Here is a 20977-nt window from a genome sequence, read left to right on the forward strand (position 1 = left end):
TACTGTTGATGGGGCGGACGAGGCACCACTGTCGGCAACCACAGTCAACACCTCTTGCGCAAGACGCGTGTACACCTACAGGCCAGGCAGAGGTGGTGGGGACGTCGATGCCAAATGGGCGTCGTACGCTCGCCCACGGGTCCGACGTTCTACATGTCTGTGAGCGCACTCTCTTATATATTGCGTACCGTAGCTGCTGCAGCGACTCTTCGAGCGACTGCACCTTGGCATACGCCGTCTTGAGACGCGCACTCAGCGCGACCTTGTCTGCTGCGAGTGTCTTGATTTGGTCCGCAACGTCCAGCTACAGGCTGCCATCAACCACCCGTGGACACGACGTGCACACCTTGGAGAACCCATGCAGGGTCGTCGTGATGGCGGGGGCCGATGCCGTTCGGGCCAGCGTCTTGTCGCGCTCAAGCTCCAAGCGGTAACGCTCTGCGGCGGCGGTGCTCGCACGGGCAGCGTCCCGCTCTCTCTACAATCCCACTGTGACGGAAACGACGAGCGACGTCGCGTACCTGCAAGGTGTTGGCGCTGGCAATGAGCTCGGCGTTGTCCGCCAGCGCGTTCTGCAGTGCGTGCTCGAGAAACTTCTTGGACTGGCGCAAACTGTCGAGCTTTTGCAATAAATGCAGCATCTGCTGGTGCTGCAGTTGGAGGTCGGCCACCGCGTTCTCGAGCGTCGATGGCCGCGACGCGGCGTTGAACGAGGTGACCGCCTACGCCACCTTGAGCACACATCGGAAAACATGCTCCGTACCAAGCGAATGTCCTCCGACACGTCGCTTTCGGACCGGCGGTGGCGCCGCGGGCTCTGCGATCGGAGCAAGGGTTAGGGTGCGAATGTGGGTAGGGTTCGATGTACCGGAACAAAGGGCACGCTCTCTTCTTGAATGCGATGGCACGTACTTGGCCGTGACTGCAGCAGCTGTAGCTGGTTGTGCAGTGCGCTCGCAGCCGCCGTCTGCTCGCGCAAGGCGTCGTTTTGACGCTCGCGTTCGGCGGCTGCGGTGGCCTCGCTGGATGCAAGACGATGCCGCGCCGCCGCGAGCTCGCGCTCCAGCTCCTCGTACGCTACATCACGTGCTTGGAGACGGGCTTGGAGCTGCGATACGACAACGTCATGTCCATGCGCCTCCGAGCGCGCTACAGCAACGAGCGATACCCGGTGGGTCGCGGCTTCCTCAAGCGCCATCCGAAGCTGCTCGTTTTCCAAGGGCAGGCGACAGGTCGCGTCTTGCTTGGAGCTACCCTCGGTCTCGCAAGGGTCATGTGTCTCGTGTGCAGTGCGTCCATTGTCTTCGGAAGCGAGGCGCCAGCGCGCGACCTCCTCGCTTGCCGCGGCGGCCGACCGTTGCAGCCGTGCGTTGTCGCTCTTGAGCGCGAACTTGTCGCTCAAGAGTGCGTCGAGGCGGCAGCTCATCTCGCGCTCTGTGGCCGTGTGCTCTGCGTCGAGGCGCGCGAGTTTCGACCGCGCGTCGGCGAGGTCGCGCTGCAGCACTGCCAATGTGTTGCCCGTGTCCTCGTTGGCAACGGCGGCGGTCGTGATGCACTTGGCGCGCTGAACAAACTGCAAAGTCGAGAGCGTCTCGGTGGTAAACGCTTCGTCCGGCGCAATCGTGGCGAGCAGCGTCGTCTTGGAGTTGCCGCCAAGGGCGTCCCGCAGTAGGAACGTGAGCTTCGAGTCACGGTAGTTGACATGGCGCTTGACGCCGCGCGAGACATCGACAAGCGCCGTGATGACATTGCCGAGCACCGAGAGCGACTTGTTGATCTGCGACGCCTAATCATCAATAAACAATGTTGTTCATAAACTATAGCTCCTACTTCTTTGAGACGCAACCCAAACGCCCGCGTGTGACTCTGCTTCTCTGAGCCCGCGAGATCGACAAGGTGCAGTAGCGATCGCCGAACGACAGAAAGGCCGTCGGCCGTCGGAAGGGTTTGTGTCAAATGAAGCGTAAACACCGAGTGCGACCTCGAGCTCTCTCGGTTCATGGCCGTGCTGCCCACGGTGCGCTGCTTGGTGCCAAGATGTAGCAAGCGCAGCGCGTCCTCGGGCGTCGTCACGTGGCTTTCGAGGATGTCCTGGACATAGACTCCGGTGTTGTCTTCTCGCACGGCCTTGGGCTCGGTCGCTGACGTGTCGAGGAGGTCGAAGATCTTCTCGTTGTAAATCTCAAAGTACGAGCAGTGGCATGTAAAGGGCGTCTACCATGGCCGTGAAGAGAAGACCCAAGCTCAAGGAACGAACCTGGGACGCCGAGAGGGACGCAAAAAGCTGCTGGACAACGCGCGGAATGAGGCCGCGCTCGTCGCTACTCGGGTCCATGTCGCCCTATGTCTTGGCGATGCGGCAAAGATGCAACATCCTTGGTAGCGTACTTGCATGGTGTGCGTTTTGCCCGAGCCCGTTTGGCCGTACGCGAGGACGCAGCCGTGAAAGCCGAGGAGAACAGTCGCCACGACGGGCAGGCCCACCTTGAGAAAGATCTCTTCTTGCGTCGCTGCCTCGGGAAAGACGCCGTCGACCGCATACCGGCGCCGGTCGGTCTTGAGCATATGCATGTTGACGCTGACCGACTGCGTTGGCAGGTCGACATCGACGCAGCGCCGGTCGCTCGCCGACGGCCGAATGCGCACCATGCAGCGAATGGTCTCGCCGAGCGGCGGCGCGTCGGCGAGACAGCTCGCTTGGCGCTCGAGCTTGCGCTCAATGTCGCTGGCGAGGGCGGGCACGCGATCGCGTGGTACGACGACGACGCTGGTGGGCTTGGGAAGGCGGGATGGCGACAAGAGCTTGCTACAGAGAAGAGCCCATGAGCCCTCGCAGTGCCATAGCGAAGCACCGTACTTGGCCTTCCATCGCGGCGATGGCGGTGCTACGTCCATGCCACTGCGCAAGTGAGCCATGCGTGCGATCGTCGAGGCGAAGTTCGAAGCCAGACGGTTGCACAACGTCTTGGCATTTATATGTGAAATGTAACGCTCGAAGTAGGCATCCGAAGTTGAAACGGTCCACACAACCCACACTAGCCGTAGACAATAAGGTGTATATACCTTTTAACTATAATAGCAGATTGTGTACAACTGCGAGATGCACCAGAATACCATCGACCAACGTTAAATGTTAAATGATATTGGCAAGTTTGTCGGGTTTTCTGGTCGAAAACAGGCGCCGGAGACTCATGCGGCGTGGCTTGGTCTTGTGCTCGAGCTGCGTCTGAAGGTCGGCAATGATCTCCTGCAGCGTGAACGACGCCTTCTCTCTGCCGTCCAACGCGTCCTGGGCCTCCATCAGTGCTCTTGCGACTTTGGCGAGCTCGGCGTCCATCGCTCGCTTCTGTGCTTCAAAGGCTGCTGCCTGGACCAGTAGTGCATTGCGCTCCTCCAGTATGATTTCCGTGTCCTGGACGATCTTGCCAAGCGTGTCCTACACGTGGCGTGAGCTTATCAAACGGAGACGCAGCAGGTTCGACGGACTTTGATGGCATAGATCTCCTTGTCTTTGGCAGTAATGATGGCTTCCTTCGCTGCCACCTCGCGCTTGAGCTTGTGCAGATCTTCGATCCACCGACTGTCTTTGGTCGCGTCAGCGAGCTGTCGTTCAAGGTCGGCGATCTGTTCTTCGTACGCGGCTACGACGGCCGGAGGCTCGACGTCCTTTTCTGGCTCGTCGACGCGGTCGTCGAGGCGCGCCGTGAGCGCCGCCACTTGCTTCTCGAGACGCGCGATCAGCGCCGCGTCGTCCTCGAATTGAACCGCGTGGTTCTTGATGTACTTGACGCGCTGCACAAACTGCAATGTGGAGACCGTCTCGGGCAGCCAGCGCTCGTGCGCAGAGATCGTTGCGACGACTGTCGTCTTGGAGTTGCCGCCAAGGGCGTCCCGTAAGAGGAAAGTGAGCTTCGAGTCGCGGTAGTGCACGTGCCGGCGTCGGCCGCTCGAGACATCGACGAGCGCCGTGATGACGTTGCCGAGCACTGAGAGCGACTTGTTGATCTGCGACGCCTACCCACTTGAAAGATTGATACTTTGAAACTTTGAATGCGTACCTCTTTGAGACGCACGCCGGTCGCGCCGGTCTGGCTCTGCTTTTCCGAGCCGGCGAGGTCGACGAGATGCAAGATCGATTTGAGGCGAGCGCCGTCCCGTGTCGTCTGCGTGAGCTTGATCGTAAATACCGAGTGCGACCGCGAGCTCTCGCGGTTCATAGCCGTGCTGCCCACGGTGCGGTTGCGACCGCCGAGCGCCAGCAGCTGCAGCGCCGAGCTCGATGACGTCACGGGAAGTTCGAGCAAGTCTTGGACAAATACGTTTTGCTGGCTGTCTTCCCGGAGGAGCTTGGCGTCAACCGTGACGTCGTCGTCGAGGAGGTCGTAGATGCGCTCGTTGTAAATCTCGAGATACGAGCAGCGACACTCGAACGGCGCCTACGAGCCGAGTACGCACGTGCGCTGCTGCCATGGCAGCGTACCGAGAGCTGGGCGAAGAGCGCCTCGAGGATACGGGGCACGACGCCGCGGGTCTCGCCGTGCGTGCTCTCGCCCTAGTTACCGCTGTCAGCGATGTTTCTCGTGGCGCGCATGGTCGCGCACCTCCATCGTGTACGTCTTGCCCGAGCCAGTTTGGCCGTATGCAAAGAGGCAGCCATTGTAGCCGGCGAGCGCATGGGCCACAAAGGCGGCGCCCACAGCCTCGTACACGTCGGCCTGCGATGCACTGGCCTGGACGACGCCGTCGACAGTGAATGCCTTGACGTCACTTCCGTTGGCCTTGGACACACTCAGCACCGTTGCGTCGACGGCTACCTCGACGCAGCTTGGGGCGTCGTCGGTCGTGGGCTGGATGCGGACAAATGCGCGGATGTTGTCGGCGCTCGACGGCGCGTCCAAGACGCCCGAGTCGCTGCTGTCGGTGGACATGGACCGGCGGTGGCGCCGCGCGGGCGACAGCACGTGGCTCGGTGAGTACGACGCCCGCCGGCCCATCGGCGTCGTCTCCGTCGGCAGCGCGTCGGCCATTGCAGAAATGGACGTTCGCCACGCCCTTCGATCGTGCAAAGCGTATTTATAGCTAACGCGCCCAACCGCTCAAGGTCTCCGCCTGCCCGTTCTCCGGCGCTCAGGCATCACCACGCTCCAAGCAGCATCTCGCTCGATGCGCATCGACGGCTCGCAGGCAGCGCAACTCTGGCGGCTGTGTGTAGTCGTTAGCCGCCAAAGTGCGAGTTTTAGCTGGCCTTTCTAGCTCGTTCGCGTCGCGTGCCCATCGATCTCGTGAGGGACCGAGACGGTGCAGAGCAGATATTATGTGGGCGGATGCGGCACGCGCTGGCCCGACGACTGGCCCGACGATCGTGTCTCTGCGCCAGCGTCGTTGAAGGACAAGCGCTCGTAGTACAAGGCGATGGCGTGCGTCCACGAGGCAGCAGAGCACCTTGGTAGCGTCGGACGCACGACGCCATCCGCAGTGCCCCTTCCTCGCATCCACTATGTAGCCGACCACGGTGGCGACCAGGATGACGTGGTGGCGCCATCTGGTCGAGCCTTTTCGAACGTGTTGCTTTTTTCTTCTTCTCTGTCCGCAGTGGACGTCGCGAGGCTTCTTCCAGCTGCACACTGCATGGCGATGACCCTCGGCGAGCGCATCACGCCAACACGATTACGGCAGCGACATGGCACCCACAACGTCGGCGAAGACATGACGACCGTCAATGGGCGCGTGCCATGGCCATGTTCGCAGCCATCATCATCATCATGTACTCTGTCGTTGCGGCGTGTCGTCAGCTGCTGAGCCCAGCGCGTGGGTGCTAGTGGCCAGTCACAGTCCACTGCAACCAGGTGCGTTGCCTTCGACCACCTTGGCGATGCCAACCTCACGCACCGCCAGCTCGCGCCACCCGCGCGTGCGGCGACCGCGGTGCCTGGTCAAATATCGCAGCCGTCGGTCGCACCGTCGGAGAACCAGAGAAGGAGAAGGAGGTCGTCTTCGTCGTTGATGCGACCTGATGAGGTCAGTGTTCTGGGTGGCGGTCCCACGGTGGAATTTTGCGCCTCAGATCAAGGCAGTGCACAACAGTGGGACGCGTGATCGGTCGGCCATCGACGCCGAGCGTCAAAGAGCAAGTTGCCTTGAGATGACCAAGTCGAATTACTTTGTCGAAGGCGTGATTGCCAAGGCGCTGTACGGCCAAGTGCTGCTCTGTCGCAACGAGAAAGGTGGGCGCGCCGCGGTCAAGCGCGTCGACCTCTCCATCTCGGGCACGCGGCCGTCGGACCTCGACGACCTCGACGAGATGAGCGTGCGCGACGAGATCGAGGCCGAGAAGCACGTCAACCTCGTGCTGCAGAAGCACCGCCACCGCAACCTCGTGGCCATGGACGACCACTTTGAGGTCGACGGCTTCCAACACTTTGTCTTCGAGTACTGCGCGAACGGCGAGCTCTTTGACGCGCTCAAGCACGCCAAGGGCGGTCGCTTCAGCGAGCTCCGCGCCTTGCACTACTTTCGCCAGATCGTAGCCGGCGTGCACCACATGCACCGCCATGGCTACGCGCACCGCGACCTCTCGCTCGAGAACGTTCTCTTGACCAAAGACAATGTGTGCAAGGTCTGCGACTTTGGCCTCGCCGTGCCGCTGCCGGGCGTGGCCACCGAGACGGTCGGGAAGCTCAACTACATGGCGCCCGAAGTGCACGCGGGCGACGTCTACGACCCGGCGCTCGCCGACGTGTGGTCGCTTGGCATGATGCTCTTCATCATGCTCTCGGGCGTGCCCCTTGTCGACGTGCCGAGCGACAGCGATCGGCGGTTCACGATTCTGCACGAATATGGCGTCGAGGCCATCGTGGGCATGTGGCACATGGAACACCTCATCTCGCATGCGATCCTCGACCTCCTCCAGTCGATGCTCCTCGTGCATCCAAGCAAGCGCGCGACCATCGCGCAGGTCAAGCGGTACCTTGACACGATGGACCGCCCGGAGGTCCCGCCGCCGCCGCCGATGCAGAGCCGCGGCAAGGCCAAGAAGCCAAAGAAGGTGGCAACCAAGCTCAAGCAGCCGATGGTCGGCGGTGGCAAGTGGCGCAGCCTCTTCCAGCGCTGGTTCTGAGCACCGGGATATCACACTATTTATACACACTCACTATTTTATGCTCCCACAACGTGTGTTTTCCATCGCATCCCACCAACACACATGATACGCACACCAAAAAATTAAATCCCACGTCGTTCACACGGTGTGAAACGGAAATAGTGTATGATATAGACCAAGTAGCTTCATGCAAGCTGCGTCCTTCGTAATCTCGGGGCGTTGATCAGCTGCAATTGCACTGCACAGGTCCGTCCTTGCACTGGGAATGCAGGCGTTGGACACGTCTAGCTGCATGGAGACAGCAAGTCCAAACGGCCCTATACAAAAACCCCAATTACCCACTGCAATAAATTCAATTAAATTCGAGAAAAATAGCACTCGCTATCAGACGTCGCTACGTGCAAGCCCCGTACAAGGACGACCTCGCCGCGCTGTCTGGACAAGTCGCATGCCCAGCGCCGCGAGGTACGCGCATGTGAAGACCAGTGCAAGGTTGCGACCACGGATCCATACACTGCGTAGTATGGACGGTTACGAAGCCTGATTCCCGCGCGTGTGACCAACGTGGGCGACAAATATCCACGTCATGGATTCAGCATGGATTCATAACCACACCGGAATGAATCGCTCGTCCGGCAAGCAACGTCGGTGCTGGTCCTTGAGCGGTCGACGAGCGACCCTCGCTTCGATGCGTGCATCTCCAAGGGTCCAGGTCGAGCGCGTGTCGTCGGACGAGGCGGCGCCAGTGGTCGTGTGCTTCGAATATTCAATATTTCCATGGCAATATATATTCACATTGGCAATTTGATAGTGTTTATGTATGGGACTGGTTATATATTGGAATATATTCCCGCCAAGCGCGCAAAAGACGGGCCAGCCGACCCATCATCATTTTTCGAGACCAGAGCCAGCGCCAGCTTGAGCATGTCCTGCGCGTCCGACAACGTCATGACGACCTGCGCGGCCTGCGACGCGGGCGTACCCTGCCTGCGCTACTCGACAGCGTCGACGTGCGCGCCCGTGCGTGGCGGCGTCTGCGTCACGCCGGCCGGCGACTGCCCATACCAGTGCTACCCGAGCGCCATCTCGAACGGCGTGTGGCAGTTTACGTACAAGAACGACCCAAAGACCACCGACAATGGCGGCTACGGGCCCCTCGGGCTCATCAAGAACTACACCGTTCCGAGCAGCGTGAGGTACGGTCGCAGTCGCCTGCCAGCACCAACGTCACCACACCTGTAGCACGGTCAAGGTCAGCGGTGGCCCGAACGCCGGCGTGGGCGGCAATCCGCTCAAGATCATCTCGTCCTGGGACACTGCCTTCTTGGGAAGCTCCGTCTCGGCAATGTACGTTGGCGCAACGCGACGAAGGCTCATGACGACGTGTGCATAGCGCGCTCGATGGCCTCAACCTCATGAGCTCGTACCCGACCGTGCCGGCAACCGTGACGGACGTGACCATAGCAAACTGCCAGCTCACAGCGGTCCCTGCGTGGGCGCTGTCGTCGTCGCTCGCGGTCCTCGCCCTCCCCAACAACAAGCTCGAGAAGCTGCCCGCTATTGGCTCGTCGCCGTACGAGAAGCTCGCCAATCTCAAAAACTTGTACCCACCGACAGCTTATTGCACGCTCTTCATATCTGGCGCTAGGGACCTGAGTCGCAACGCGCTCTCGACCTTTGAATTGCAGCTCAAGAACCTCCAAGCTCTGTACTTCCGTCGAATCTGGACGCACTTGCTCACGACATAATTTGACGTAGCGATCTCTCCAACAATCAATTCACGACCATTCCGAGTGCGGTCTACAGCCTCTCGGGCCTCGCCAGCCTGTACGCGACGACCTGTCGACACGACCCCTAATCACCGTCCTGGTGTAGGAACCTTGATGGCAACCCGCTCTCGGGGGCGGTCTCCAAAGAGCAGTTTGCAGTTCTCAATGGCATCGCGACGCTCAAGCTCCCGGCCGTCACAGGCAGCTGCCCGTCGTCGTCCGGGCTCCAGACAACAACGACGTCAGGCAACAGCATCTGCGTCGTCGGCGCCTCCTCGTCCTCGTCGACCGGGCTCATCGTCGGTATCGTGGCGGGCGTGGCCGTGCTGCTCGCTGCCATCGGCGGCTTCTTCTGGTACCGCAAGCGCCGGGCCGCATCCGCTGTGCCCGAGACAACGTTCAACGATTTCGAACCGTCGTACCCGCTGCCCGGCAGCCGGCGGCGACAGCCCACGGACGTGGATCTGCGCGGGTCGTCGGCGTCGACCAACCCCGGCAAGACGCTCGTGCGCGGTCGTGGCAGCAGCAACAACGTCATGAGCAACAACTCGCCTGTCTACAAGGACCTACTGCTGCAGACGCGGAGCAACCAGACGCACCAGCGGTCGTCGATCGTGCTCCAGTCAGCGCTCAACCCAGCGATCGCGACGCTCGACGAGAACGACATGGTGTACACGCGGACGCTCGGAAAAGGTGCAAAGGGTGTCGTATGGCTCGCGAGCTACGCCGGCGATGTGGTCGCGGTCAAGAAGATGGTGCAAACTGCGCCGGACACCGACCGCCAAGAGGCCCTCTGCAACCTCGTGGCGGAAGCGAACTTGCTCTTGACGCTGCGCCACGCCCACATCATCCAGCTGATTGGCGTCGTGACCGACCGGGTCAACGAAATCGCGGTCGTCCTCGAGTACATGGACCTCGGGGATCTGCGCGAGATGCTCATGAAGAAGAAGCCGTCGCCGACCTTTGATTGGACGAGCTACAAGGGCACGTATGCACTTCACGTCGCGAAGGGCTTGGCGTACTTGCACGGGAAGAACCCGCCGCTCATTCATCGCGACATCAAGGCCCGGAATATCCTTGTCGACTCGCAGAAAGGCGCCAAGATCTGCGACTTTGGCGAGTCGCGCCTCCGGTCGTACCAGGAAACCATGACGTCCAACGTCGGGACAGCGCGCTGGATCGCGCCCGAGGTGCTGCTCAACGACGACTACAGTGAAAAGGCCGACATTTACTCGTTTGGCGTGCTCCTCTCGGAGCTCGACACGCACGACGTGCCGTACAGCGACATCAATCTAGATGAGCGCGTCATTGTGCAGCGCGTCGCTGTGGGCCAGCTCCGGCCCAAGTTTTCGGCCACATGCCCTGAGAAGCTGCGCCGACTCGCCAACCACTGCATGCAAGCCGACCCGGCCCTGCGCCCGGACGCCAACAAGGTCGCTGCGAGCCTCGCGGATCTCCTCGAGTCGAACTAACTAGGGACGCGATGACAATCTTATATATATCCCAGCACCCACTGGTTGTGTTGGTCCTTGTTGGGCAGCTACTTGCTTCTCGAAGGCTATACATATGCAGCCGTCCGCATCGCTTCGTCGCAGCTGCGATCTTATTGCGAGAGGCGACTTGAGGGTGCGGTTGAGGCGGGGAAACATCGTAACGACCTCGCCACAGCAATGACGATCGAAGCACAGACGATCGTCCACTCGATCGTGACCAATGGCTTGAAACCTTGATAGATCGAGCACCGGGGCAAGGAGATGCGGGGTCGACCTTGGCGATGTGCTCTAGAATTATTCGCGCCGATGCGCAAGCCCGCAGCCTTGGACACGCGCGTGCCAGCGGGCGAGAAAGCATTGGTGTCGGCAGAGCTGGGACCCGGCGCGATCCGGTGGTTCGCATGATCGTGGCGGGTGGGACGAGGGTGCCAAGCGCTCGTTGTCGCGGCCCAGTTGCAAAATAAGCGTGCATGAACGTCTCGGTCCTCGACTGCTTCGCGGAGGTGGATTTGCTCCCGTCCACGCCGGCGGGCTGGCTGATGCGCGACCTCCGCTCGCTCCTGGGTGCCGTCGGCGAGTTCCAACGGTCCACGCGGCCCGGCAGTCGTCTTGACTGGGCCAGAATCGCGACGATGCTTGCGCCCGACCTAGACAAGACGCCGTACGAGCTTCAGATCCGCTACAAGTGGATCGCGGACAAGGTGCGCCGCCGCCGCCAGCGCGAGGTGGCACGCGTCACCGTCGTCAACGCCCGACCGGTCCGGTGCACGACACCCCACAGCGCCGATATTGCCGCGACGCGCAGCGGGTCTGTGTACGCGGTGACTCCCGGCCGGCCTCGCACCCGCTCGATTTCGCGTCCCGGCGGGATGCTCTCAACGCAACGCACGACCAAGGCTCGCAAGAAACGAAGCCCGAAAACCGCCAAGGTTTCTGGCCAGCCGCGCACCCAGTCGGTCAAGCTCGAGGCGTTCAAGACGAAGCCGGTCAAGACCGAATCGCTCCAGACAAAGTCGAAGGCGATCAAGGCGGAGACGGTCAACGTCGTCCGCGGCGTCAGCATGAAGCCAAAGGCCCCCCGATAGGCTCGTCAGTAGTCTAGTCCAACGTGTAAGTGCTGCAACGACGCGTAAACCATGATCGGACGGATTCATCGAGTGATTCACGAAATGGGGATGTTGAACGCGTCGTTTCTACGAAAGGCTCGACCAAAATAAGACTCAGGTACTAGTACACTAAGTTTAGTACTCTGCGATAAGATCTCAATGTGTTGGAACGTCGGCAGCCATGACGGCTTGCGAGCTCGAGGTCGCCCACCGGCAGCACATGACCCTGTCGGTCGTCGCTAGAATACGTGTACCACTAGGTACTTCAGTCGTCGGGCTCGGAGGAAGGATCCGTGGTTTGGTTGCACGTGGAAGCAGTGCTACATCAGCACACCAAACGATCTACGGGTTTGTTTAATGTCGCCAGTTCAACAGGCGGGCTTCTTAAATGCGGGAACTACGTTTGGCGTGCTGCAGCAAGATGCAGTCACCGCCAATAATCACCAGGCGCGTCCTTGCCACACTCAAAGGAAGCGTCGTGGCGATGCTAGTCATCCGGATGATATCCGGAAGATACACCACCACCGATTCGTTGGCGCCAAATGCTTTTGGCTGAGAGCTAGCACGTGCGATTAAATCTTGATCTATCCACCCATCGAGCTGACTGGCGAGCCAACTAGCTACGAGTATCACGTGAAAAAGCACAGATCGATCGACAGGCATTGGGCCAACAACCACCGACGATGCGATCGACCATCACTTATTCATGCATGAAGCCATACATTCATTCTGCTGTGCAAGATCGTGGCCCAGCGTCCGTCCAAGAGGGTTATTCAAAAGCGGCCAAGGGTCATTTTCGATTGCGCTACCTCGTCCACCATGAGCCTCTCGACGCTTTTCAACGATTCCATGTATTCCGAGGACGACGACGCGCGCTCTGCGAAGGCGCGCGTGGCTCGCATGGTGCATGACGCGCAGGCGCAAGCGTGGGCCCAAAGCGTCGGTCTCAGCTTCATGAACGTGACGTGGGAAGACTGCGCCCGCAGTAAAAACAGCTGCTGGGGCCCCTGCATCTCCGACATGACGCTCATCGTCGAGAAGACGCGCATGCCGGTCCTCCGCGTGCCCAACTTTGCAGGTAGACAACGTCCTCCACAACGCTCCTCATGGTACTTTTCAAATGTATAGACCCGATCATGAGCATATCGACCAGCAAGATCTTTGTCACGGTCGGGAATGAGTCGCCGTACAGTAGCGCGCCCCGAAGCACGATTTCGCTCCAAGAGTACCTCGAAAACATCACCAAGTACACAGAGCTCGAGCACAGCTTGTTTGCGCCTGCCCACGACGACCACGCAGTGGTAATAACAGTGTACATGCTGATGTATCGCCCACGGCATATTAGGTGAGCACGCAAGCCAGCTTTTTGCCCATCGAGAATGAGACCACTGCGTTCCACGTTGGCTTGTACAACTACCAGTCGACTGCGAACGACCCGGCCGTGCTCGTCTTGGTGTGCACGGCCGCCGGCACAAGGTACAACGCGACACAATTTTCGGTTTGCAGATGTAGATCGAGTAGTGCTCAAGTCATGACGGAGCGCGACGCGATCTTGTACAGCAATGAGCAGGGTCAAAAGCACACGTTTGTGGCCGAGCGCTTGTCGACACACCGCGCCAAGCGGGGCGTCACATCGAAAGGCGCCATGACGGCGCGCGAAGAGGCGTGCAACTACGTCATGATCGTTCAAATTCCGCTCCAGCAAAAGCCGCCTCCGCCGCGTCGCCAGTACAGCAACTTGGCGTGCTACCACTGTGAAGAAGAAGAGTGCGAATTGGGTAGTTTTGAGTCGACGTTCGAGCGGCCCGACGTGGAAGAGGCCATGGTGAGCCTCGGCGACGCCCTCGGGCCGTTCCCAAAGCTGAGCCAGTTCAGCAAGGTGACCCGCGACGCGCGGTACCCGATTCGCGTGACGATCCAGTTCTACCAAGCGACGAGCAACGGCGTCGTGACGCGCGAGATCGTCGAGCGTCTCTGCGACCGCATGGAGCAAGTCAAGGCCAACGCTACGTGGTGGGGCTCCCTTGTGTGCAAAGGCGGCTCGTTCTTTGGTGGCGGCAGTGACTACTAGTTGCTAGCGTAGACTCGTTTTGAATGCGCAAATCGTCTACATTATGCAATGGGTTCAACCCTCGATAGCGAAAATTCAAGGCTGTAGAATTACAGGGGTGCGTGAGGCCAAATCCAACGCTCGCTGCTGAACGGAGAAGCCGAAACACCAACTTTCAAATTTTCAGATGAATTCCAAATGCACCATCGAGTGGCTATACATATTGTACCGTGCATTGTAGTAGTGACAGTACTAGTATACTGCCAGCGAGTTGGTGTACCTCCAAGCGCTTCGAGGGATACTACCCAGTGCGCCAAATAGGCAGCCGAGACAAATGGCGCGGTAGCGGCTCTGCACCGTGTCCATTGACAAAGCTCGTAGGCGTCAGTCCTTCGCGTTCCATCGCGATTGCTCCGGTCCGAGCCAGTCATACAAAGTTGATGAAAGGCACTCGTCGATGTGCTGTTTGCGTCACGGAAGCCGCCCGAAGGGCGAACCCTCAGCCCTAGCGCCAGCTGATGTCCCTTGCGGTTTTGACGCTGAGTCGCGACACAAGAGAAAGGTAGGTGCAAAGGCTTGCCTCGTTGCACTCGGCGTATCCCTGCAGCTTTCTCAACACAGCAGCGCGTCCAGGATACTCTCCGCTGACTGTGCTTCGTATATGTACTTTGCGTAAAAAAGTGATTTAACAGTCGAGGGACTCTGCAGACGAGCGCCCAAGGTTCCATAAACAGACCAGGAATCCTTGGAGCGTCTTGGTGGGGCCGCGATGGCCACCATCGTCACGTACGGAAGATACTCTGGGTAACCACTCAAGCGCGTTTGCCACGTCATACTCAGAGTGCGAAATATGTGCCTCCGACTTGCTTCTGGCGCCGACCAGATTGACTCGACTCGAAACGGAACGTGATTTCTGCATCTTGAAAGCACACTCGATCCTCCACGATGAAGCAGCACCCAGACGACGACGTCGAACGAGAGAAGAGCTGCCTGCTGTGTGTGTCTACGCCTGCCCCGAACAACGTCAACCAGATGTAAAAACCTGCGAGCGTACGCGGACCACAGTCTCAGTGGTCACCGTATGGATTTGCCTTGTGTGCAACACCTCTATGCCAAAGATACTTATATGCGCCGACGACGAACGCAGCTCAGAGCTCGCAGCAAAGGTGAGCAGCGTGTCCGTTTCTACTAAGCGTCCTTCTTGACATGCCACGCTTCTCCATAGTCGTAGAGCTGTGGCGAGGTCCTTGGCTGCTGCATTTTCAATTGCAAAAGTTGAAGTGCGTTCACGTGCCCTTATCAGATGCTGCGAACCACCGCAGTGGTGGCGATCACCTCGGTGGCCGCCAAACATCAACGACGCAACCCAATGCCTCCCAACGCCCATCACGTTTCGGCAACTACGGCAACCAGCGGGTTCGTGCCAACCCATTTACAGGTCGACCCTTTACCCGTCCGGCAGCAGTGGCGCGCGCTCAAAATGGAAAATACGATAGCTACAGTACCGCACGCATCGCTGGCTTCCTGTCAGAGTCAAAGGGGTGTTCCAAGGTCGCTTATCGTAGCTTGAAGTGCGCCTTTCGATCGTTGCACTTGGCCAGAAACAGAGGTGGCGGCGCCAAAGAAACTTCGTAACCCATTCGAAACAAGTGCCCGCGACGACCGCACATCGCGCCACGTGGTTCCATAGCGACGCCAAACGGGTGCAGGCCCAACCAAATGGCAACCGCCTTCGCCTCGGTTGCAGTTTTTCATTTTCGAATTGGCCATCGACACCAAGCATGGCATTCCTTACACTAGAAGACATGAAGATTGTCGTGTCGCTTGTCTGCTGCTGCCTCGGCGTCGGTAGTCTCGGCCTCGCCGGCAACTACGCCCGCGCCGGCTATTTCGCGGCCACAATCGCCTTCATCTTGATGGCGATCATCAACACGTACGCGACGTGGTGTCTCTGCAAGGTGCTCGTCGTCGCGCCCAAGTCCATTCTGACGCTCGGCGACCTTGGCGACTGGTGCTTTGGCCGCGTTGGCAAGTATTTTTCGCTGATTTTCCAGTGCCTTCTCTGCGCCATGTACCCGATCGTGTACCTCGTGCTCGGCGGTACGCTGCTCACGACGCTCTTTCCCATGTCGTTTTCCCAAACGACGTGGCTGATCCTCATGGCCATCACGCTTCTTCCAGTCTGCCTCGTGCCAACGATGAAGGAAGGCGCGGGCATGGCCCTCGCCGGCGGCCTCGCGACCGTCCTCGCCGATGGTATTGCGCTCGCGCTCCTCATCACCAACATGGAGGACGTCAACCCGACTGGCATTTCGCCGCCGTCGCCGGACATTAATTTTACGAGCGTCACGACCGTTTTTGGCAACCTCGCCTTTGCGTATGGCGCGTGCATGATCATCCCGTCGCTGACGCACGAGCACACGCGGCCAGAGCGCATGCCGCGCATCTCGCTTGTCGCGCAGGGCATCATCACCTTCTTCTTCTTTACTGTGGCGCTTCTCGGCGTCTTTTCGGCCGGCTGCCAAACACCCAACAACCTGTTGTTTGCGATATCGGGCTCGAAGCTCGGCTTCTCGGCCTCGCGCGGCTATGTCGTGCTCGCGTTCCTCTTCATGCAGTTTCACATTACGATCGCATTCGCCGTCATCTTCTTCCCGGTCTTCCAGATCCTCGAGCGCCTCGTGCTCGGGTTGCACAAGGACCGTGACATGGTGCTCGAGAAGGAAGTGCAGACGCCGGCGCTCGACGACGACGTGGAGAGCGCGACCTTTGGTGCGGTCGTCGACGCCGGTCCGCGCGAAGAAGTCAACGCGTACAAGGCCCCCGGGTCGTACTTTAAGGCTTCGCTCGTGCGCACGGCGCTCATTGCCGTCTGTGTCGTCATTGCCGTCATCTGGAAGGACCATCTGAACGCGCTCGTCGACTTTGTCGGAGCGTCGGCGTCGGCGCTCGTCAACATGATCCTCCCGATGCTCTTTTACCTGAAGACCTTCTGGCCGTCGATCAAGTGGCCGGAAAAGATCTTTGCGTTCGTGTGCATCCTCATCGCTGTCTTCCTCGGCGTGTACGTCTCGATTCAAACGGGCAAGGACTTGTTCGCGCCCGAGACGGCGGACCCGAAGATCCTCTTCCCGCTCTGCCCGGCCGAGTTCCAACAAGTCGTCTTCACCAACACGACCTACTACCACTACTAGTGTGCAACCCCAATGTCAAGTCTTCTGTGCAATATATCACGGCTGTTGTTGTCTCCATGGCTTTGTTTTGTTTGCGTGCTGCCACGTCATCAAGTCAACCGCCGGTTCTATTGAATTACACAGTTTTACGCAGAGGTAAAAGAGGTTATTGAGTCTCTGAAAAGACATAAGTGCAAAATGACGGTCGTGGTGCAAACATGACAAAATGTGTCATTTTCAAATTGCCACGTGCTGCACACATGACCAAGTACAGCGTCGTGTCGACACGCGTGATGCAGCTCGTCGAAGAGGCCGAGGCGCAAGCTAACGCGGCAGCGTGCGGGCTCCGCTTCGAAAGCGGCTCGTGGGACGCAGTGGTCGCCGCTTCGACCCCGCTCGCGACGCTCGTTGTGGGCACACAAAAGCTGCCGGTCCTCAAGCGCCTTGACGATACTAGTACAGTTGCATGTGTTCGAATCGGTGCAGATGACATAGCCCATCTCCTAGTGCATTGCCACCGGACACGCGACGTTGTCGTGACCGTCGGCAACGAGGCGGCCGCGCCCTTGACCACGCTGCCGCTCGCGACGTACTTGCAGGATATTTCAAAGTACACCTCACTCAAGACGAGCGTGCTTCTCGACAGAGAGGACGACCGCGTCATTGTGCGTACGCAGACATGCATGCTGCCGGTGGTCGACGGCCGGGCCACGTGCTTCCACGTCGGTCTTCGAACTGACGCCACTGCCGAGCTCGTCCTGCTCTGCACCGAAGAAGGCACAAGGTACTGAATCTGCTGGCTGTCTCTGCAAGAGCAAACGTAGCAATTCCGTAGTGCACATGTCGTGCAGCGCGGAGAGTCGGCGCTCTATGTCAACGACCACGGCACGCGGCGTACGCTGGTGACCAACCCCAAGCTTCGCCCGGTTGTGACGATCGTCCAAATACCAATCACGGAGACAAAGACGTTGCAGTCCGGCGCAACGGCACGTCGCACCCCCTTTTTCAACCCATTTCTACCCGACGGGCCGCAGAACCGGCGAGATTGGCCAGCACCACAAAGTCCGACGTTGCCCGAGCTTGGACCCCGTCAGCCCGACTATTGGCCATGCCTTCCACAATGCGATCCTGCGGCCCCCCAATACCACCCGACAACCCCCGCGTACTCCCCCAGTATGTCTCTGGTCGACCCTGCTACCCCATCGAATGTCCCAACAGCTCCAGCCTACGTCCCAACTTTGCCAGCCTATGTGCCACCTACAGTGCCAACGACTTCAGCCTTTGTCCCAACTGAACCGAGCCCGACGTATGATTCGCCACGGCGCATTGAAGCACCTCTGACGGTCGCACCGCCGTCAATGGCTCTTCCGAACGCCATTGCTGCGAGCTACGCCCCAAGTCCGGTGTACTACGCTACTGGTCCTTCTTCGGACGCAACGGTGGGCGTCGCCGTCGGCGCCTTCCCGAGCCTCACCGGCCGAACCATTGAACGTGATATTGCGTCTCCCATTCGCGTCACAGTGCAGTATTGCTACCCAACGACCGACGGCGTCGTGTCGTCAGCGTCCATGCGCGAGATGGCTGAGAGGATGCGTTCATGCGAGACGCTCACCATGTAATTTGCCTTGCCAATAACATCAATCTATCAACTTGCGAATGTGCGAAAATGCGTGCATCCAACGTTTCAACTGCCAACTGTGGCAGCGAGCCAACGGCATCGAGCGCTGGAACATCATCTCGAGATGGTGGCGCCCCGCGTAACCAAGCGAGACGACGACTGTCGCCCGCGGCGCCGACGCTCCCCCGTCGTGCGTCGGCGGTCCCATCCAAGTCCGTCGACGAGCCCTGAGAAACCACTCCGAAAGGTGCGGTCATGCCCCCCAACCGAGAGTAGTGTGCTTGCCGACCACGACATCGTCTCGACATTTGTACGACTGCGCCCGTCGTCCTCCTCCGCCCCAATTCTCGCCTGCACACAAACAACAACCAAGGACGGTGTGTCCATCGAAGTAGCTCGAGCCACAGGCGAGAAGCGCGCGTTTCTCATCGATGGGATCTTGGACGCTACCGCCACCCAAGACGATGTCTTTGACGCAGTGGGTCGTCCGGTTGTCGACCGCCTTCTCGCTGGCAGCAACAGCAGTCTCTTCACGTACGGTCAAACCGGGTCTGGCAAGACGTATACGATGCTCGGCGCGGTCGAGGGCCCCGACCGCGGGCTCCTCGCCCGGGTCTTGCAGGCGCTGCTGACAAAAGCACCGGTCAGCGATATCTCTTGGTGGCTTGTCGGTTAAATGGTTTGGCTGGCGTAGGACGCTGTGTACAACGTCTCGTACTTTGAAATCTACGGCGACAAGGTCCACGACCTCCTCGATAATGCGCACAGTCGCGCCAAGTGCGTGCGGGAAGACACCCAGCTGGGTACCGTTTTTGTGCAAGACCTCGTGTCGCGGACCGTGCGCTCGAGCGCCGAGGCAAATGCGCTGCTGCAGCTCGGCGCCAAGCACCGCCGGGTCGGCAGCACGGCCATGAACCGCGACAGCTCTCGGTCCCACGCGATCCTTCAGATGACGCTCACGCAGGCCTGCTTCCAGAGCGTCTTGTACTGTGTCGATCTCGCGGGCTCCGAGACCCACACCGGCGCAAGCGTCCACGAGGTTTTGATACAAAATGACTCGAAAACGTCGTCGTCTCAGGGATTGTAGGCAACGCAAATCAACAAGTCGCTGTCGTGCCTCGCCAACGTCATCACCGCGCTCGTCGATGTCTCGAACGGGACGCATCGGCATATACCCTACCGCGACTCAAAGCTCACGTTCCTGCTGCGGGACGCGCTCACCGCCAAGACGACCATTGTCGCAACGATCTCGTCGGACGCACGCCACGTCACTGAAACACTTGCGACATTGCAGTTTGTGCAGCGCGCCAAGTGCATACGTGGCGCGGCGGGAGACGAGAGCCACCTCGGCAACAAGAACAGTGTGCAACGATTGGCGCAGCCACAACGCCACACGCTTGAAAAGGCGACTTTGGCGCAGTCGGCGCCAAGTACGACCGACATTGGCGTTCAGACATGTCTGCCCGCTCTCACCACGCCCTCGAGCGCTACGACTAGTGTCGCGCTAAGTGTTGGCTTCGCTCTCTGCTTGGGCATCCTGTGCTGGCACCGCTGGCGCCGTCGGCCGTAGCTTCTCGGATGCACACCGCCTGGAAAATTTCAAGTTGGTCGATTCGGCGGGTCAACGTTCCTGAGTGCCGGTGTCGCTGAGGTACCCACCGCACGTGCACAAGATGGCCTCGATTTCACGTGGTCGTGAATACAAACAAATGAATCGTAGCTTCGCAAGAACGCTTTCATTCGTTGTTTGGTTGCCTCGACAAGGCGGCGTTAGGGTCCTCAAAGATAAAAACCTATGGACTGCTACAGAGTTATGGCGTCGCGGGCTCCGATTTGCAGTTGCGAGCGCACCGACAGCGTGTCGAAAGTGCGCCCCGCGACGCGCACGAGACGCAGCTGTCGAGTTCGAGCGAGAATGACAGTCAAGAGGCGTCCCTTGATGACTTGGGCGACGACAGCAGCGATGAAGAGCGTGCGCTGATGGCAGTGCGAGATGCAGAGTTAGGCGCGCAGCTGACTCGACTCCCTTCGGATAAATACGTGCATCCGGAAGATCGCGCCTGCTCGACCTGCTTCGCGCCCATTGCCAAAGCCTGGCATTTACATAATATTGTAGAAGCGGGTTCTACCAGCCCGCCCGCTTGTGATCGGTTGCTACGACGAGGTCAAGGCGTGAACGGTGTGCTGACGTCCGAGTTGACTTGCTGGGACGAGACATTGCCCACTGGACGACACACCATCGTGGCTACGTCCCGCCCAACGGTCGTGCGAACATCGACGCAACACGTCAATATATTTTGTTTGCGTGATGACGTGGGAGGCAGCCGCTCAAGCCGTGGCGCAGTCTTTGTACCTCCTCCCAAAAGCGACCTTTGGACGCCGTCTCAGCGACGGACGCTCGCAACTCAACGGTCCTTGCATCGTCTGCCGCCACCCGGCCTGCACCGCTCGGTAGCGCCGCGGCGGCTCCGACGCCGTCCAAACGCCGTGCGTCGCCAACGCATGACGAGGGTTTCAAGCGAGCTCGGGTCGATGGTGAGCTCGACGAGTTGATTCGGACGGCACCCACGCTCACCCGGCACATGAAGTCGGAGCTGGACTCGCTGGGCGTTGATCGGTGGCAGTGGCGTGTTGAGTACTGCGGTCTTCCACGCCATATCCCAAGCGCA

General features: G+C 59.6%; 9 protein-coding genes across 10 annotated transcripts; 7 read left to right on the top strand and 2 right to left on the bottom strand.

Annotated features, from left to right (window-relative positions):
- Positions 1–44: 44 nt before the first annotated feature.
- On the bottom strand, positions 45–2923 carry SDRG_00106 (hypothetical protein; the record flags this gene model as incomplete). Its single annotated transcript, XM_008605569.1, has 11 exons — positions 2858–2923; positions 2389–2806; positions 2258–2341; positions 1831–2214; positions 869–1786; positions 764–817; positions 522–722; positions 347–478; positions 189–304; positions 138–149; positions 45–75 (listed from the first exon to the last, which is right to left on the bottom strand). The coding sequence occupies exons 1-11, from the start codon at positions 2914–2916 to the stop codon at positions 45–47; spliced, it is 2409 nt and encodes an 802-aa protein (XP_008603791.1). The 5' UTR covers positions 2917–2923.
- A 178-nt stretch (positions 2924–3101) lies between these two features.
- Positions 3102–5922, bottom strand: SDRG_00107. 2 transcript variants are annotated; one of them, XM_008605571.1, is made up of 5 exons: positions 4602–5922; positions 4481–4552; positions 4059–4436; positions 3487–4005; positions 3102–3436 (listed from the first exon to the last, which is right to left on the bottom strand). In XM_008605571.1, the coding sequence occupies exons 1-5, from the start codon at positions 5025–5027 to the stop codon at positions 3134–3136; spliced, it is 1698 nt and encodes a 565-aa protein (XP_008603793.1). In that variant the 5' UTR covers positions 5028–5922; the 3' UTR covers positions 3102–3133. The 2 variants fall into 2 exon arrangements, with proteins under 2 accessions (XP_008603793.1, XP_008603792.1); XM_008605570.1 differs by having other exon boundaries at positions 3487–4014; positions 4602–5600.
- Positions 5084–7232, top strand: SDRG_00108 (serine/threonine protein kinase). The gene is made up of 2 exons (XM_008605572.1): positions 5084–5846; positions 5896–7232. Exon 2 carries the CDS (start codon positions 6014–6016, stop codon positions 7115–7117), a length of 1104 nt encoding a protein of 367 aa, XP_008603794.1. The 5' UTR covers positions 5084–5846; positions 5896–6013; the 3' UTR covers positions 7118–7232.
- Positions 7233–7951: 719 nt separating this feature from the next.
- SDRG_00109 (TKL protein kinase) lies at positions 7952–10416 on the top strand. The gene is made up of 6 exons (XM_008605573.1): positions 7952–8295; positions 8342–8446; positions 8493–8702; positions 8748–8807; positions 8858–8926; positions 8975–10416. Exons 1-6 carry the CDS (start codon positions 8024–8026, stop codon positions 10338–10340), a joined length of 2082 nt encoding a protein of 693 aa, XP_008603795.1. The 5' UTR covers positions 7952–8023; the 3' UTR covers positions 10341–10416.
- Positions 10417–10831: 415 nt separating this feature from the next.
- SDRG_00110 (hypothetical protein) lies at positions 10832–11446 on the top strand (the record flags this gene model as incomplete). The annotated part of the gene is made up of 1 exon (XM_008605574.1): positions 10832–11446. One exon carries the CDS (start codon positions 10832–10834, stop codon positions 11444–11446), a length of 615 nt encoding a protein of 204 aa, XP_008603796.1.
- Positions 11447–12274: 828 nt separating this feature from the next.
- SDRG_00111 (hypothetical protein) lies at positions 12275–13538 on the top strand (the record flags this gene model as incomplete). The annotated part of the gene is made up of 4 exons (XM_008605575.1): positions 12275–12545; positions 12596–12768; positions 12813–12943; positions 12989–13538. Exons 1-4 carry the CDS (start codon positions 12287–12289, stop codon positions 13536–13538), a joined length of 1113 nt encoding a protein of 370 aa, XP_008603797.1. The 5' UTR covers positions 12275–12286.
- A 1744-nt stretch (positions 13539–15282) lies between these two features.
- SDRG_00112 (hypothetical protein) lies at positions 15283–16911 on the top strand. Its single transcript, XM_008605576.1, has one exon. The coding sequence runs from the start codon at positions 15299–15301 to the stop codon at positions 16709–16711; it is 1413 nt and encodes a 470-aa protein (XP_008603798.1). The 5' UTR covers positions 15283–15298; the 3' UTR covers positions 16712–16911.
- A 27-nt stretch (positions 16912–16938) lies between these two features.
- Positions 16939–18357, top strand: SDRG_00113 (hypothetical protein). Its single transcript, XM_008605577.1, has 3 exons — positions 16939–17146; positions 17198–17474; positions 17526–18357. The coding sequence occupies exons 1-3, from the start codon at positions 16951–16953 to the stop codon at positions 18307–18309; spliced, it is 1257 nt and encodes a 418-aa protein (XP_008603799.1). The 5' UTR covers positions 16939–16950; the 3' UTR covers positions 18310–18357.
- A 34-nt stretch (positions 18358–18391) lies between these two features.
- Positions 18392–20038, top strand: SDRG_00114 (hypothetical protein). Its single transcript, XM_008605578.1, has 3 exons — positions 18392–18951; positions 19003–19347; positions 19396–20038. The coding sequence occupies exons 1-3, from the start codon at positions 18433–18435 to the stop codon at positions 19876–19878; spliced, it is 1347 nt and encodes a 448-aa protein (XP_008603800.1). The 5' UTR covers positions 18392–18432; the 3' UTR covers positions 19879–20038.
- Positions 20039–20977: the final 939 nt, after the last annotated feature.

Source organism: Saprolegnia diclina (assembly GCF_000281045.1).
Source record: "Saprolegnia diclina VS20 unplaced genomic scaffold supercont1.1, whole genome shotgun sequence".
NCBI lineage: Eukaryota > Oomycota > Saprolegniomycetes > Saprolegniales > Saprolegniaceae > Saprolegnia > Saprolegnia diclina.

Bases quoted from the DNA above. Each gene is read 5' to 3' on its own strand.
- SDRG_00114 (XM_008605578.1), top strand. From the start codon at position 18,433: ATGGTGGCGCCCCGCGTAACCAAGCGAGACGACGACTGTCGCCCGCGG. The intron at 18,952-19,002 runs GTCAGCGATATC...TGGCTGGCGTAG, and splicing joins CGCTGCTGACAAAAGCACCG to GACGCTGTGTACAACGTCTC. The intron at 19,348-19,395 runs GTTTTGATACAA...CAGGGATTGTAG, and splicing joins CCGGCGCAAGCGTCCACGAG to GCAACGCAAATCAACAAGTC.
- SDRG_00107 (XM_008605570.1), bottom strand. From the start codon at position 5,027: ATGGCCGACGCGCTGCCGACGGAGACGACGCCGATGGGCCGGCGGGCG. The intron at 4,553-4,601 runs GTGCGCGACCAT...AGCGGTAACTAG, and splicing joins GCAAGACGTACACGATGGAG to GGCGAGAGCACGCACGGCGA. The intron at 3,437-3,486 runs GTCCGTCGAACC...CGCCACGTGTAG, and splicing joins AGGAGATCTATGCCATCAAA to GACACGCTTGGCAAGATCGT.
- SDRG_00113 (XM_008605577.1), top strand. From the start codon at position 16,951: ATGACCAAGTACAGCGTCGTGTCGACACGCGTGATGCAGCTCGTCGAA. The intron at 17,147-17,197 runs GTACAGTTGCAT...CCCATCTCCTAG, and splicing joins CAAGCGCCTTGACGATACTA to TGCATTGCCACCGGACACGC. The intron at 17,475-17,525 runs GTACTGAATCTG...GCAATTCCGTAG, and splicing joins TGCACCGAAGAAGGCACAAG to TGCACATGTCGTGCAGCGCG.
- SDRG_00108 (XM_008605572.1), top strand. From the start codon at position 6,014: ATGAGGTCAGTGTTCTGGGTGGCGGTCCCACGGTGGAATTTTGCGCCT.
- SDRG_00109 (XM_008605573.1), top strand. From the start codon at position 8,024: ATGTCCTGCGCGTCCGACAACGTCATGACGACCTGCGCGGCCTGCGAC. The intron at 8,296-8,341 runs GTACGGTCGCAG...CCACACCTGTAG, and splicing joins ACCGTTCCGAGCAGCGTGAG to CACGGTCAAGGTCAGCGGTG. The intron at 8,808-8,857 runs GTACTTCCGTCG...AATTTGACGTAG, and splicing joins CTCAAGAACCTCCAAGCTCT to CGATCTCTCCAACAATCAAT.
- SDRG_00112 (XM_008605576.1), top strand. From the start codon at position 15,299: ATGGCATTCCTTACACTAGAAGACATGAAGATTGTCGTGTCGCTTGTC.